Here is a 17,943-nt window from a genome sequence, read left to right as displayed (position 1 = left end):
GGATTCGAACTGCGATCTCTTGATCCCAAGACAAACGCTCTACCTCCTGAGCCACTGCCACGTACAATGTGAATTTGAATAAAACAGGCCTAGTCAAAATATTGGAACAGAATTGAGCTTTTTTGCCTTCGTATTTGTCGAAGAAAAAAAAAATCCCCAGTGATTTAGGATCTGATATCAGTATTGTCACACTCTGAAGAGCAGCAGGGCGCTTTACACAGATAACAACGGTGCCTAGAAGATGAAGGTGCTGTATTTTAGTCAGATCAGGAGGCTCTCCTGCTAATGGTTTCCATGGAAATCAGTCCTATCAGTTTCAAACGGCCTGGAGAGGCATAGGCGCCGCCATGTTGAACTTTCCCAAGACACACCACAAGAAGTGGTACCCTGACCACCTAGGTGGGAAAGAGATATGTGAATCGTGAATTGATCATTTAAAAAATATACAAAAAATATACATAAAAGGGCAGCACGGTGGATGAGTGGTTACAGTTCTGAGGTCATGAGATCAAACCTTCCTCTGCGGAGTTTGCATGTTGTCCCAGTGCTTGTGTGGGTTTACTCCGGGCACTCCGGTGCAGATGAGCGAGTGAGTTGGTGTGTCTCTGTGTGTCCTGCGACCAGTTCAGGGTGTCCCCTGCCCACTGCGGGAAGATAGCTGGGATGGGCTCCAGCACCCCGCGACCCTACTGAGGATAAGCGGTGCAGATAATGAATGAATGTACATAATAGTAGTAGTCGTAGTTTTTTTTATTCTAAAAAAACATCTATAGAATATGCTTTCCTTTAATTAATTTTAACTTCAATTACCCCAAAAAGTCAAGCATTAAATATTTATAATGTTTTTTTGTGGGTAATTTCAAATAATTTCCAGCCCCGTCACTCTTTAGCTGTGGTCCAAATTTTGGCGACATGTCCCTCAAGTGACAGATTGAGCCTCAGCAGGATGCTTTAATTGCATCACTCCATGGACAAGAGTCAGTATTGAGGTCCGAGCAAGCAAACCAAGGCAGAATCGTTCGTGTGACGAAAAGGTAAAACCACAGCGATAAATTAAATGCAAAAAATCATTAAACTTCTACATTATCATAAGAAATTTTAATTTTTTTGTTTTTTTGTTGCATTATTTTCTTTTTTTAATGTATTAGTGTTTCTCAACACTTTTTCATTAAATAATCTAACACCGTCCATCCAAAATTTTTGTATTAATTTAAAGCTCCCGTTTTATGTTGTTTTTAACAACCTTATATTATCCATCCATCCATTATCTGCACTGCTCATCCTCAGTAGGGTCGCGGGAGTGCTGGAGCCCATCCCAGCTATCTTCGGACAGTGGGCAGGGGACACCCTGAACTGGTTGCCACCCGGTCGCAGGGCACACAGAGACAGACAACTCACTTGCTCATTCACACCTAGTGACAATTTAGACCTGAAATGCATGTCTTTGGAACGTGGTTTAGAGTAAACCGGAGTGCCCGGAGTAAACCCACGCAAGCACGGGGAGAACATGCAAACTCCAGGTTCTATCCCATTACCTCAGTACTGTGCCGCACACACGCTAACCACTGAGCCGCTGTGCTGCCCCATAAGCAGATAATAAGTATATAAAAAGAAAAAAATATTAGCATACATGCCAACTTAATGATAATATAAAGCGGTAGATTTTATCGCGCTTACTAGAACATAAAAAATCAAGCAAGCAACATCTGCTTGTTTGAAACGTTAGTTCCAAACTTTTACCAAAACAGAAATCCGCGGGGTCTATCTATCTATCTATCTATCTATCTATCTATCTATCTATCTATCTATCTATCTATCTATCTATCTATCTATCTATCTATCTATCTATCTATCTAATCGGATAGTTTGAGCCGTTTATCCACAAAACATATTCCTGCTTCAAACTAAAGAAACCAATAGATTCAAATATAAATACATTTGTTGAAAATTGAAAAAACTGCATGTCACAGTTGCCCATTGCCCTCATTTAGCCCCGCCCGTTTGGCGCCAGCTGCGGCTTGTTGCCTGATTGTCTTCCCTCCTATATAAACTCAGTGCTCTTATTCACTTCTTGTCAGTCCTTCACCTCTGCACTTGCGAGACGTGTATTTTGACTCTGTCCGATATCCTGCTCGTGTATCCAGTATCCGGTATCGATCCCGCCTGTCTCGTCCTGTCCGGTATCCTGTTCCAGTCTCCAGTATTTGGTATCGATCCCGTCTGTCTCCTCCTGTTCGGTATCTTACTCCAGTCTCCAGTATTCGGTATCGATCCCATCTGTCTCCTCCTGTTAGGTATCTTACTCCAGTCTCCAGTATCCGGTATCGATCCTGTCTGTCTCCTCCTGTCCGGTATCTTGCTCCAGTCTCCAGTATCCGATATCGATCTCGTCTGTCGCCTCCTGTTCGGTATCTTGCTCCATTCTCCAGTATCCAGTATCGATCCCGTGTGTCTCGTCCTGTTCGGTATCTTGCTCCGGTATCGATCCCATCTGTCCCATCCGGTATCTTGCTCCAGTATACGGTATCAGTCCCGTCTGTCCTGTCCGGTTTAGATCTCCTCTGCCTCTGACTTCTCTGTCTCACTTCTTCCGCCCAGCGATCGCCACATCCCTGGCGTTTGTGTTTACGCGCATGACTGCCTCATTCCCGTAAAATAAAGCTTGTGTGAAAACGTTACACGCCTGGGTCCACCGACTGTTCTGGTTCTGACACTGTAGGTCTTTTTTGAAAAATCGGTAAGCGTTTTTAACGGTTATAAAAGTTGTGGTATAACACGCAAAGCGGTAGTGTTGGTGAGTATGCAGAAGTAATCTGCTGCCACCTACTGATATGGAAGAATATTACAGTTGCTCGGCTGATCATTGTAAGAAAGCAAATAAAGTGGAACCTCGGTTTTCGAACGCCTCTCAGTTCGAACAAATCGGAGTCTGACCAAAAATTTCGAGAAATTCTCGCTTCGCTGTTCGGTCAAAAAATCGGAGTTCGGACGCCGGTAATGCGTGAGTGCGTACGCTAGGGTGCGATGCTGAGCGGCGTACGGGTGTAGATCGCTCTTTTCCTGACCAACTGTTATCGCGTGCGGACGTGCTTCGTTTTGCTTTCGCTTTTAATATAGGTGTACGAAGTGTGTTAGCCCCTAATTATGCCTCCGAAGAAAGTCAGTGCAAGCAGCAAAGTTGCTACAGGTGAAAAAAGAAAAGTAGTGCGTGCAACTATTGCATTTAAGAAAGAAATAATAGCAAAATATGAAGGAGGTGTGCGAGTGTTTGATCTTGCTGGGGAATACAGCATGGCTACTGCTGACCACCACAAAGGTAAGAAATCCTATTCATAATTCTTTTCTTTATCCTCTTTTTTATTTTTACACGTTCATGATAGCATAATCTTTCGTGCGGAAGATTACGATAACGAGAACGTACGATTAGCCTGGGTTAGCATTATGCATTATGTTTATGTTGAACATTCAGGTAAACATTCAGGGTGTCGGAACGTAGCCCAACATTGAGGGTGTTGGAACGGAGCCCCCTTTCCCATGAACCGCTCACCACTTGTGGAGACCCGGGTGCTAAATGACTTGTAAACGACCTGATTTTATTTTTACACGTTCACGTACGATTAGCCTGGGTTAGCTTTACGTTTACGTTAAACATTCAAGGTAAACATTCAGGGTGTTGGAACGGATTAAACGATTTACATTATTTTTAATGGGAAAAATGATTTCGGTGATCGAACAAATCGGTTTTCGAACAGGGTTCTGGAACGGAATATGGTCGAGAACCGAGGTTCCACTGTATATAGAAAAATGACACAAACATAAAATTGGCGAATTTCCTACAGCACACTAGACAAGATCTCGTGGCACGCTGCAGTCATTTTCTCATAAAAGGAATTCCTTTTCGTGCATCAATGTCAAAACGTCCCCCAAAATATATGGTGTATACGACGTTCGAGTGTTTACTAAACAATCCTCCTCCTCCTCCGTGTTTATTCCCTGTCCTGTTTGGGAAGCGATAGACCACCGGATCTCCTCTGGGATTCCAAAAACCAAAGGTTTTGATTCTCCCAGCTGATATATGATGTATAAACCGACAGTTTGTAGCGAATGCCGATAGACGAAACCGGGTTTCATTACTACTCACAATATTGCGACGCTTGTGTGAGGCGGTGAGGTGGGTGGTCTGCGCTCGCTATCATTAAACAAGCCAAAACCTCATTGGTATTTTCAGAAGGAAATTAATATCTACATCGTGTGCATGTGTGTAAAGAAAAGTCAAGTGGAAAAGGATCACCCACATTTTCCCATGTTTATCTGCCTCTTTGATTTAAAAAATAAAATAAAAAATGGGTTGTCCTCAGTGACGTGCGGACAAGGGAGGCAGGTGAAGCTGTGCCTCACCTGTTACCATGGAATTAAACCATTGAAAATGTTTGAAATGTTTTTGTTTATTCAGTGTTAAAGTTCTTTCGAATTAAACTTCACAATTTGTGCGTTTTCTTGTTTAAATCGCTGAATTTTCACTGTGAATATCATTAACACACAATTAGTATGTAACCTATCACTGTGCTGAGTGTCTGCAGATTGAGGCACGCACTTTGCTGGCCTCATGGCAGAGGGCGATAGTGAGACCAAAGATTTTGATTTGGTGCATAGCTTATTTCCAAACAATAAAAAAAACTGATAGCATAACAGCAAGTTAAGCCATCTAGTATTTGTTTTCTCGTTGCATGGACATTTTTCCTAATGTGTATGTGTTCTTTCATATATCTCCTCATAATACTCCGGCCATTCCTGTGCAGTTTTGATTCCTAGCTGATTAAAGCAGACAGGAAATACACAGAGGTGAATTGAAGATATAGTAATGTGATACCTGACTTCATCCTCATCAACTCAGCATTCTGAAACAGGTAGCGCAAAATAATTGTTTAACAGGCTGTTTAACCCAATGATTTTCCAGCTTGTTTTCCTTCACAAGAAGTAAATGTGAAGGAGGATTATTAATCTTAAATATAGTTAACATCTTGTTTTTAAAACGAAATAGTTTAGGATTTCTGCATGTCGATTGCTGCTACCTCAGATTACCAGAAGAGGGCGACAAAAATAACAAATCTCAATAATTTTGAAAGCGCTACACTTTTATTCATTAATAGGCAGTTCATCGATTTGACGATGAATTACTAATTCACCCAAAACAAAAACACATGCACACAACCAGATTTGTACGAACTACAGTCAATAATCAGACATTTTAACGAGACGGAATTGGAAATGTTTTTTGGAGTGTTTGAAAAAGTGGTGGGTATATTGTGAAAATTTAAAATAGCTATTGATCGATATTAGCAGAAATTTTCAATGGCGTGTTTGTCGCGTTTGACCCCAGAATCATATCGGCAGTTATGTTTTTTTTCTGTTGTGCACAAGAAACTTGAGAGAGAGGGAGAGACATAGTTACTTTGGGCGTTTGGGGTCAGTCGGAGCTATTATCTCATAGGGAGAGAAAAAGGAGTTGCTTTGGTATACTTAGGTCAAGTGAGGCACGTGGGAAGAGGACTCGTTTTTTTAGTTGGTTTTCAGCAAACGTGGCATGAGTTTCTTAGAGACGGTTTTCAGCACTTGCAGTTCTGGTGTCCGGGGAAAGAGGGCAAGGCGGTGATTGCCGCTTGTCTTAAAGCGACTTTATGACATCAGCAATTCACGGAAGCGTGTCATTCTCACTTGCAACGTGATTTCCTCTTCAGACAAGTACTTGAAGGGCATCACTCTACACTTAACTACTAATACCATCACAAACTCCATTGTTTCAGGTTGAAGTGTGCGCCCAAGCTGAATCCTTGGTCTCACTATCGCCCTCTGCCATGAGGCAAGGGAATTACATGCCTCACTCTGCAGCTACAGATGATGATTACCTATCTTTTGATGCTTTTATTCAAAAGGAGCATCAAATAGCATCATTTTTTTCGATGCTACATATTATATATTGCTTTTTTGCAAAGCAATCCAAAGATAAATAAGACGTACTTCGATTTTGTAAATATGACTGTGCCTGATAAGACAAGAAACTCAACGCACATCACTTTTATCGGTAATAAACACAGTTCTCCTTCTTTCCTGTTTGAAGTAAAACACGGAACACCAAAACATAAGACATGCTATAAATTTTAATAGAAATATTGATATTTCTGAAGAGAGAGAACGTTATCATCCCTAAGTTGTATTTACAGTACACGAATAATACAAAACCGGATTTAAAAAAAAAGAAAAGAAAAAAAATGCAAACATACAGTACAATGACATACTTAAATAATTATCTCTTTTTTGTGTAACTACTTAAATAATGAAAATGGTTATTCTATTCACACCATGCCGTCTCAGCAGCTACAATGCAACAACGTTCACATTAAGTGCTAACACAAAAAAGAAAAACACAACCCCCAAAATATTGATATTTTCATTTTACAGCATAAAAATTCCTTTGTGGACTTGTTTTTGACCAGCTAAGCACATCCTCCAAGTCATCGGATTACCAGAAGAAAGAAAAAACGGAGTGACAGCATTTGAGCAAAAACAGAGATTTCTATAGTAGATTCTTATGGGTGGGGCATTCAAAAAGCACGTTGCAATACACCAAATAAGAACAAAATGTATTGTAAAATGTATTTTTATAAACACTGATCTCTCCCATATATTATTACACTTAGAAAAATAAACCCCCTCTATGATAATAATAATAATGATGCTATGCTTTTTTTTTTTCCTTTTTATATTTTTACCACCTAAGTACTAACGCGTAAGCTCAATAGTTGAAAATACATTGGCATTCAGGACCACCCTCTTCTCCTTCCCTTTTGTAGTTTGGAAGTCCTCTATTACAACGCTTGGGTTGGCGGGGGTATATGTCATTTTTCAAAAATAGTTTTTCAACTTTGGAGGTAGTATCGACCGAAACCTGATGACCCGCAACACTGGTGTGTACGTTTTACGACCGGACAAGCATTTGTTGATGTCGGGTACACTGAAACTTAAATAGTTTGAATTGGATATCGGTGAAAATGTTCCTTCTGCATAAAAGACAAATACTTTAATAAGCTGGCGGTTCCAATTTAACAAAAAAAAATACTCAGCTTGGTAATGTAACTGAAAATTGCATGTTGTGTTAAGAGAAAATGCCACTCTCTGACAAATACTGCCTTTGCTAAGTTCTGTTTGAAACTATAAGGCAAAAAAAAAAAAAAAAAGTCCGCTGGTTTCTGCTTTGGCCGGGCCACACACGTCATCTAATTATTGTTGTGAAATGTTAAACAGTCATTGAGAAAATCCTGCTTGGTTACAGCTCGGACTCCGCCCTTTTTTGCTGGGTCACCGTGTGAAATGGGCTAGCAGTAAGTTTTTAAAAACTTGAGCAGGGGATGGAGTCACAGCGTTTTTCTTCGCGTTAAAAACGTCCCAACAGTTACAAATGCAGTCTTGTGTACAAAAGTCATGACGACGTCACGTCAAAATAAAAAGTGGCTCCGTGGTGCTTGTTATTTTTCTTTCGGTTTGTCCCAGAGAGGAGCAGGAAAGTCTTCGTCTGGTGCTTTGGGGGAGCAAGTAGCTTATCGTCCAGTGAGGAACCGTAAAGTCTGGTGATGTCAATGAAAGGCAGCTGTGACTGACATGCTCTCCCTGATGTATGGAGGTGGGTCAGACAATAAAAGGAGACCTCGTTAGCAAGTGGCGCTAGGTAGATCGTGTAGGGCACGCGCGAGTGTGCCTCTTTGTAGTCCTTCTATACGATGTAGCCGGTCAGGTCCAGGAGGTAGGAGGTCATATCGATGATGTGGTCGATGAGGCCGTCCTTCTCCTGGTCGTTGGGCATGCCCCGCTCGCTCTGCTCGCAATGGTCTCCCGAGTAGCCGCTTTTGCACAGGCACTTGTTGGGCTCCATGCACACGCCTCCGTTGCGACAGCCTGGCTCGCATTTGGCTGGATTGAGGAGAAAATAGGAAGGAGGTTACTAGGGCTGCAACAATTAGTCGACGTTGTTGTCAAACAATCTATCATCGAAATACCATAAATTCCGGACTATAGAGCGCACCTGATTATAAGCCGCAACCACCACATTTTAAGAGGAAAACCGATTTTGTACTTACACAAGCCGCACCTGTATATAAGCCGCATGCGCCCACATTACAACATGTAACACAATCACAAAATTAGCCCAAACCCGGCTTTGAGTTCCGCGATTGTAACTAAATATAAAGTACACAGTCCAAAAACCACAGCCGGCAAAATGAACAGAAAATGATACCTGTGCTTAAGGTTTGATGCAGACCTGCAGAGTCCGGGTACCCGTTGAAACTAATCCAAGGAAGAGAAGTCTATATTTCCAAAGGTAAGGGTGGGAAAAATATATATCCACTATTGTCCGCCGCGACAAGAGGTCCCACTCACCTTTACCCCACTTCCCGTCAGCCCGCGTTTGCTCTGCCCCTCTTTTTTAATTCGCAAAACATATCAGAATAAGTGTCTCAAAAAATACATTACAAAAATATACAGGTGCAAATACATATTATACATCGGTTACACATATTTACAAAGAAAGACGGTACACCGAGAGAGTTTTCAAAACTTTATTTATAATATTATAACTTTCATCCCAAACCGTGCCTGTGAAGGGTAGCAAAACGCTACTATGAACACGCTCGTAAACTCCAGGTTCTATCCCATGACCATAATACTTGTAGAAACCAAGATAAACCGTCCTCATCTTCCCCCTTATAATTGACGCCATCAAAGTCGTTTTCCCCAGTATCGGAAAGACGACTTTGTCCCACGCTCCCTTAATCAAAAACACGCTAGCAACACGCTTGCAAAGTGAAGTTTACGTGCAGTAGCTCTGTTTCCTCCTTCATCGGACTGCGCGTTTGCTTTTAGCTTGAAAGCTACGTCATGTGCCTTTCTTTTTGCAATTTGCATGATGAGGATATGTCTACGCTAATATAATTTGTGCACAAGCTAAGAAGTTGCAGTCTTCCTGGGCGCATATATTCCACCGGTCTAAATCTTACCTTTTGTACTCGAGCGCCGCTGGCGGCTGTTAGAGAAATTACATGAATTGGCCGCATCACTGAATAAGCCGCAGGGTTGAAGGTTTGGGAAAAAAGTAGCGGCTTATAGTCCGAAATTTACGGTAGTCGAGAATGGATCACATTTTCGACGATTGTCGCCAGACACGTCTTTTTAACAGATTGAGGCATTTTACATGAACATAATCTCTGTTGAGAGTCGCTCATGCGCAGTAACATCATTGTCTCGAGCAGTAATGACAGCGTCAATATCAAATTTTGGGCTAATTTTAGCCTGGATACAAAAAATAAAAAGACTCATTTCAAAGTTTGCAAAGCAAGATCTTGTGTATCATGGCAGCAACTCTGTGATGCAGGAACATTTAAAGCAGTCGGACAGTGGAACGAAATGGAGTCTGACTCGCCTCGGTGAGATTCAAGTAACATTCAAACCAATATGGATTTAAAGACATGCGTTGTACATTTCATACACGTACATTTGGCTATCAAAGAGAGCATAAGGGTTATGCCAGACTGTCCCTGACAAATGTATTTAAAATTCAAATTCATGCAGTCCAAACGTTAAAAACGACAAACGGCAGTGGTCAAACCCATTTGATATCAAACTGTCTAAGTTCTTTTGTTACAGACATTGAAGTTGACCACTGAATGTTCTTCACAAAATGCACATCATATTTGTTCTGTTTAGTCTCTACCGATTGCCAGAGGTGGTTGCCTTAAACCCTCAACAGTTCTGTCAGACTGTTGAGAAGCAAATATGTGTCTGTACGATGCCACCAGTCACTAAAATATGTCATGCAACATATCATTGGAGAGCTTCAATTCTTGGGATTCAAGATATGCTGAGCGTTTATAGATGTAATAACAGAAACATAACAATTAGTCTAAAACAAATACCCGAAACTTATAAAGCCAGGGTAGCTCACCAAAGACGTCGCCTTGCAACCATAGCCTCCTTCCATCCAAGAGAGTCTAATGAATCGAACTGTGTAAAGTATTTACGCTAAAACGCACGATAATGCCGACAGATAAAAAAATAAAAAAATCCGCCGAAAAGCATCTCTATATCGACCTTGTTGTCAACAGTCTGTTTAACCCAATGATTTCTATTTATCAACGTCATGCTAAATTTAAGAAAGAATGAATAATAATCTGAATATTCAGCTAACCGTTTCAATAGTCTATCGAAATAGTCGTCAGTTGCTGCCCCAGTGGTTACACTAGGTTGGAGAAGTCATAATGAAGATTTTTAAAGAATGGGACTACTTTAAACAGCTTCTGTATAGTATTGAGCCTTTTTGTCCATTTAGGTGTACCATACTTACCATACATATTCTGCTCTATGAATATTACAGCAGGGACACGATTCTCACGTTTGTACACAAATAACGTAGCAAAAAAAAAAATCCTGCTGTATTTATGATGCCTGCTTTTCCAGAGACAAAGTATTAGTCAGGACATAGTAAAATTTTATTACTAGGTTGCAAATCTTTAGCAGTTAAACGAACTGAAGTCTGGATCCTAATAACATGACCAGATGCTGGATTTCATCCATGGTGACACTGACTACATTTACATGCAGGCAATAATCCAATTTGAAATAGAATACTGGATTTTTGGAGCAATCCGAATGAATTGTTTAAATGCCTAGAGACAAAGGGATAACCCTGTATACCAGTGGTCGTAACCTATTGCTTGCGAGCCAGATATGGCTCTTTTCACGAGTACGTCTGGCTCGGAGACAAATTGGGGCTCATGCAATTTTTTAATATTTTGTTCCCAGTATGGAATGTGCCAACCATATTTTAGTGGATATGAAGCCGAAGCTTCGGTGAGACTGCAAATTGTTTGGTCCATTATATATACAGTGCATACTCTTAACTACAATTTACAGTCATGGTGTCACACCAGCAGACCCGGTTTTGGCTGTACAACGTATGTTCACTGTTGGGACACTTTATTATAAAAACCCACAGAAAACACTGCAAACACCCAGACACACCAGCAAAGCACCCAGAGCAATTTAATTGGGTGAGCAATAGGTATGGGTGGAGCTATGCACGCACTTTATGGTCTTTCTTGCCCAGTGCTGTCTGCGCCGAAGGTAAATAAGTGTTTGCAGTAATTTGGGACATTTTTTAAAATAACTTTGGTTGCACCGCGTTTTGAAACCATTATTAAGGACAAAAATGACGGTCATAATGAGCGTCAACACTCTTAAGTAACTGCGTGAGGCAGACAAATTTAAAGTGGTATATTTATATTGAGTTATATTTACACAGGTTTTGGCATTATTATTATTTCATAAATTTTACCAAATCATCAAATGTTGCACAGTGAAATAAAACGTGCTGAAGAATCAGTTTTTGTCGGTGAAGTGGATTTGGCTCTTTGGGTTAAAAAGGTTCCTGACGCCTGCTGCATATGTTTGTGAGAGTTTTGGCAAAGAGAGAGAAACGTCATTACGCAAATAGATGTTGTTTCCGCTTTATACTTTAGACAGTGAAGAAAGGGACATTTCATTGATTTAACTCTACAATGACAGCAAAGTACCTTGCTTGTTTCTTCCATGCTCCAAAAGTGAGCTGCATTGCTTCAGTATGTTCACATTGTGTTTGTATGAGGATTGCCAAGAGAAAAGACTTACATTATATATGGATGGATACAACGGTGGCATCCTCTATAAATGGACTGTAGCATTTCCAATAGGAGGGTTTAAAATAAAACGTGAAAGTCCCGGAGAAGTCAACCAATACACATGAGTCATTTTAAGCGAGTAAACTGGAGTTTACATGTATCACTCATCTCTGTACTACAAGTCCCACAGTGCTTTGTGCCATAGAATATCCCAGATTAGGGAAAGTGCGCTTGCGCACAAACTAAACCAATTACTCGACTGCATATACATGCACGGGTAATTGGAAAATGAGAAGAATAAACCAACCGTTGGCAACATGGCTTCACATAATTGTAATACTGGCAATTGTCAGTTTCCAATTGGATGATGGATGCAAACATATCCAGTGAGTGATACTAATGCTCAATTGGATCAAATCAGGTGCTGACTTAGCACTTGAAGCCCATTATGAACTGTTAATAACTTGAGAGTTCTTCTTTCTGCTTTTCTTCATAACAAAGGAGCAAGTTTGTTTGATAAGTGTTTATATAAGCCTGGCCAGGACAAAAAAATAACAACTAACTGCCTCATCACTGACTTCTATCATGCTAAAGTGAGCTCTAAATCTGGTTGGAGTAGTTGGGCGGAATGATAGCATACTGTACATTCAGTATGGGATAGGGGCTGCCTGAGTTTCCACATTGAAAATGATAGGTCAGGAACTCTCGCCGTACTGGATTTCAAGGCCGCAGATAATCAGACTAATCTGTTTTGCTCAAAAGTACTAAAAAAATAAAAATGTCGGCAGATCCGAACTTTTAGAACCGATTTGAAGAAAATAAGGCTCACCGATGCGACACAAAGGCCCTTCCCAGCCAGGGCTGCAGCAGCATTTTCCGGTGGGAGTGCAGTGTCCGTTCTTGCAGTGTCGGGAACAAGCTGTCATCAGCAGCTCGGGGGGCTCCACCTGGCGCTGGCACTCCTTGGGGGTCAGGGGCCTGCAGAAAAAGGGGGAAGCAGAGGCTCTTAGGGCATGTGCGGGAGTCTCAAGGACAGATGACCGTATTGTCCGGGCTATAAAATGATTATAAACCGGATTATAAACAGCACCAGCCAAAAATGGATAAGAAGCCAAAAATGTATTGAAGTCGCACTGGAGTATAAGTCGCATTTTGGGGGGAAATGTTTTTGATAAAATCCAACCTCATCTCGAAAGGCAATTCAAAACTTAAATAAATTAGAAAACAACAGGCTAAATATGTGCACTTTCTCTATTTCTAGCTTTCTTTCTCTCTATTTTTATCATGCTACCTCTTCTCTCTTTCTCATCCCTCATTTTTTGATCTTCCTCTCTTTTTTGTTTTCAGGCTTTTCCTTTCTCTCTCCTTTTTCTCCCTTTCAATGTCCATTGTGCTCTCTCTCTTTCTCTGACTCTTTCTCCTTTTTTCTCTCTACCTCTCTCCCTTTTACACTGTCTCCCTTGTTCTTTCTATCTTTTTTACTCTCTCTTTCTCTCTCAAACCGTTTTTCCCCTAGCATGTGGCCCCCAGGTAAAGAGTTTGACACCCCTGCTCTAGCATTTAAGAACATGCTAATGATTTTATTAAACTATCAATTTCATTCCAAATCACTAAAACCAATGAAATCTTCATCATCTGTGTCACATTTACAGGTAAACAACTTCCCCAAAATTAGGGGGTTGACGATATGCCGCTTCTTCTTCCGCGTCGCTTAAGTCAGAGTATTTGCAAGCTAACTGAAATTCAAGCCATTCAATCATTTTTTTTTTGTTATTGCATTAACGTTTTTTCATAATTGTCCATTAGCCATCTATTTATAATCTTATTCAAAAGGAGCAGAGTATAGGCTTCATTTATAAGTTAAGATACGGTAATCCTTTTTTTCCTATGCTAAAATGTATATATTGGTTTCTTGCTCAGCCAATCAAATCATTTTTTAGATTAATGATAGGCTCATTTATTTGTTAATCTGACTGCCTCACCAAAATTGAACATCACTGCACGTCAATGAAATGAGAAATTGTTCTTTTGAAATATCAGCTACATTTTAGGTCGTTATAAAATAAAACATTATCGAAGGTTGAAACAACATTCCAACATTTTTTATGTACTGTAGGTATCATTTCTTTGGTAAAAAAGCAATCGGATTTTAGAAGAGTTAAACCAAACGACCCAATGTTAAGGTTATTTTTGTCATGATTACCGATGTGAATCACCTGTGCCCTCTCATTTGGCACCAACCGCTGCTCTGATTGGCTCCCTCTCCCCATTTAAACACAGTCCTGTCAATTCCCATTTGTCAGTCCGTCTGCGAACCTCTGTTTATACATGGCAAGCCTTTTTCGACCCTGACGCCCACCTGTCCCGTTTTTGCTCCCGTTTGTCTCCGGCTACGACCTGTTTTGATCCCGACCAAGTCTGCTCTCCCGTCCCGGCTTACGACCCATTTTTTATCCCGATTACGTCTAATCTCCTGTCCTGGCTTATGACTCGTTTCCGACCCTGACCACGTTTTTGCTCTCCCTGTCCCGGCTACCGGCCTGTTTTTCCCTGCCATCGCTTGCTACGGAAGATCCACTTCCGTATTCGGATCACAATACAGGTGCGAGAGCAACTTGCGAACACCGGATCATGGGCGCAGCCCTTCCTCTCTCTATCTCAATAAACTTGTGAGAAACGTTACACGATTGTGTCTATCCTTTGTTCTGGACGTGACAATTTTAACATATATTACTCAGTTTTGCTTTGATGGTTCAAGATAAATTGACATAATGTATTTTTCTGTTTTATATTATGATTTGTTTTACCAGAATACATTTGGGAGTTTCATTCTAACTTAAGTAAAGTACAGATTTTTTTATTCGTTTGTGGGGAGTAAAAGCCAGTATTAAACCCTAACCTCACATTTGCATAGTTTTATTTTTACTACAGTGTCTCTTTTTTGGAACATTATTTAAATGTATTCTATTTTCCATGTTATATTGTTTTTTTTTAATTCTATATCTCTTATTTTATTTTATATTTTAACATGAGGATACTGCTGGAAATGTGACTTTCCCTACGGGGATGAATAAAGTATTTATCTATATATATCTAAAACAGGAATATGGGTCAAATTGACCCCGGGATGGCTTGATCGACTTGTGAACTAATTTAACTATTTTTAGAGTGAACAACTGTACAATGTAAAAACAGCAGAACTGAAGTTCTAAAAAACAGTCCCCTTCAACGGTTTTACCTATCACTATGGAATTTATGGTATGTGTAGCTTGCAGCTCAAGTGTTTCTTTGAATCTTTTGATGTATAAGGGCAAAGGTCCATTTTCTTCCAACCAGTTGATGTTCTGTGCCAAAAGAAGTCAAATTTATGATGTTTGACCAGTGGAGTAAGGGTTGGCCTCATCCTTACCTTGAACTCAGTATTTTTTTTCTGTAAAAGAATTTGTGCAAACGCATTCTGAATCGTAGCGGAGGGAAAACACGACATCATACAATAATCAAGGAAGAGCGCAAAAACAAAACTTGTTTATTGGCCCTGACTTTTGTTGTAATTCAACACATTTGCTCAAAGCTCACCCTAGGGGTCATCGTTTATGTCTTAGATTCCACTCCAGGTTATATTCTGGCAACGTTTCTAAAAACTGTCACTTGTGTTCTGGATTATAAAATCCAAATTGAGGAATAAAACTAGATAAAAACCAGATCCACCACATATGCAAAATCTCAGCAAGCGTTGGGGTAAACCAGCGAAGGGGTTGTAAATAATCCTTCCATATCACACGCCACAAATCTTGAACTGATACGCAAAGTGTGGAATCAAGTTCAAATATGTCCTGGCAACAGAGACTCGGTGACGAAACAAACACTAAAGAAAATCCCAACACAATGCGAGAGCCCGGGAATGGTAACCGGACTCTCGGTGTAGGAATCGTGAACCCGGCCGGAGGCCTGAGAGCTGACGTCGGTTAGTTCACGAGAACAGACGTCATCAATCAGAAGAAACGGTCACTCGGCAGGGGGAAGGAAGCCCGGAGATGGGATGCAAGACCAAACAGTAAATGCGTCCCAATGTCAAACCTACCGTTTCTTTCTAAAATACTTTAAAAAGTTGTCACAGAGCAGATGAATGGCTTTATGTCTGAGAATAATCTTTTGGACTTTATGCAGTCAAGATTTAGGGCTAATCGCTCAACTGAGAAAGCCCTGGTTACCTATACTTCATCTTGATGATGTCTGTGTATCGTCTGTTGATGGCCTTGCAACATTGATTGCAGCCTGGTCATCCTGGAAGAGGGATTATCTCATGTGCGGCCCCTTCTCAAGGATTCTTCATTTTCCTCATATTGAGGTTTTTGAGTTATTCCCTTGCTGACATGTGGGTTATATATCAGGGGATGGTGTAATGGTAGTCTGTGGTGTGTACACCCCTTTGAGACATCTTGTGATTATGGGCTATACAAATAAAAATGACTTGACTTGATTTAAACAAAAAAACATTAATTACACAGAAAAAACACCAAATCTGGGGAAATACTTACCTATTCAAGTATAATTTGTTTGGTTTAAAGCTTTTTGAATACTTAATTAAACAAAATAATTATGGATAATAATTTTCATCTTAATGATGTTTTTCTTAAGCGTGATAGATATTCTTTCCTAAAGATGGAGGCCATAATATGATCATTTTGCTTATTCTAAGAAGGTATATATATTTTTACCAAATGTGGTAGATTTTTTTTTCTTCTAACGAGGAAAACAATCTACCTGGCTAAGACAATGTTACATATTTTTGTCTAGTTTTCTTCAAAAGACAAGACAAAAATCTGATGAGAAAAAAAATAGTTGAAATAAGCAAAATTGTTAGCCAATGGGGTAAGAAATGGGGCAAGATTTGTATTTTTCAAGTGTGTTCGAATTATACTGCCATTATTGTCATTGTTTACAACGAGATTAGACATGGCAGTCCAGGATAAATTCGGAATAATGAGATAAAAGAATGCTAGGATAAATAAGGAAAAATTATTTACAAGGTCGTGCTTGGAGACTGGCCTAAATAAGTGCTTGAGTGCTGAAACCACTAAGTGCTTGAGAACAATCGTACAAATGGCAAATGGTAAATGGTCTGCATTTCTATAGCGCTTTTCAAGTCAATGAAGACCTCCCAAAGCGCTTTACACTTACCCATTCACACACACACTCACACACCAATAGCGGCCATGCAGCCATGCAAGGCGCCGACCTGCTTATTGGGGGCATTAGGGATTCAGTGTCTTGCCCAAGGACACTTCGACATATAACACGGAGGAGCCGGGAATCGAACCTACGATCTCTTGATCCCAAGACAAGCGCTCTACCTCCTGAGCTAATGCCGCCGTACCGCTGTTGTGCAATAAAAAAATAGTGCAATAGCATGACTGTAAACAGCAAAAATTAAAATCTTACCCCGTTGGCTGACTATTTTACTCATTTCAATTTTGTAAGTTTAAGATATTTTACATTGTTACTCTAATAGAATAAAAGAACCTTAAAATAAGCAAAATTATCCATAGTTTTCTCAATACTTGTACGTCTACTTTCAAGTATGGCGGCTACACTCATCATGACATTTGATCGCTTCCATCAGCATCCCTATTTTGGCTGTTTGAGTAAAGAGAATGAATGAAGGGGGAAAAACCTGCAAGAGTCCCAAGAGGATTGTAGGAGGCAAGGGTGTGTGTATGCGGCGAACACTGTTAATGGCAGGCAAGGGGTCAGCGGCGCAACTAAACAGTGCGTGCGTCTGCCAGGGTGGCTGTGAAAACAGCACCTGCTGGTAGCGCCACTTGACAAAGGCAGCTGGGTCAACAGCCACTGTGGGAATTTTGCAACTTTGGGAGGGGTGGGAGACACAAAGCGCTCGCCCATCAGATAGTTGCACCTAAGTCGGTCACTTAAAATGCGAATGGAACTATGAGAGTAATAAGTGCCATTGATTTTTTAGTGGGTGCATCTGGTTTTTGCCCAATGCACATAAATATCAGAGAGGAGGCTTAGTGCAAGGATGGTTTCTTCAAATGTCCCCATGAGGTTTATTTTGCCAGCCTCTGTTTGGGTAACTGTATTTTTTAACCCCTCTTTTGAATTGTGTTAGAATTTGCAGGGATCCAAGAGTTGAGATTTTTTCGATAAGCAAAGAAAAAGTTGCTACATGGATTTATTAAAGGTCTTTGGAAGTAAACCATCCAACCACAATGGTGGC

General features: G+C 40.4%; 1 protein-coding gene across 2 annotated transcripts in view; it reads right to left on the bottom strand.

The window, feature by feature from the left end:
* Positions 1-6,140: 6,140 nt before the first annotated feature.
* hhip (hedgehog interacting protein) overlaps positions 6,141-17,943 on the bottom strand; it is a 51,920-nt gene continuing 40,117 nt past the window's right edge. For both annotated transcript variants that reach the window (XM_088341773.1, XM_088341774.1), the window contains exons 12-13: positions 12,535-12,683; positions 6,141-7,965 (exon numbers count right to left, since the gene is read on the bottom strand). In XM_088341773.1, the coding sequence (XP_088197899.1) occupies positions 7,769-7,965; positions 12,535-12,683 (346 nt within the window). In that variant the 3' untranslated portion in view covers positions 6,141-7,768. The remainder of the gene's footprint in view (positions 7,966-12,534; positions 12,684-17,943) is intronic.

Source organism: Urocampus carinirostris, chromosome 8 (genome assembly GCF_059441175.1).
Source record: "Urocampus carinirostris isolate Australia breed hairy pipefish chromosome 8, RoL_Ucar_1.0, whole genome shotgun sequence".
Taxonomy (NCBI): domain Eukaryota; kingdom Metazoa; phylum Chordata; class Actinopteri; order Syngnathiformes; family Syngnathidae; genus Urocampus; species Urocampus carinirostris.
Note: the sequence above shows the minus strand (reverse complement) of the source record. Positions and strands in the feature narration are given on the sequence as shown.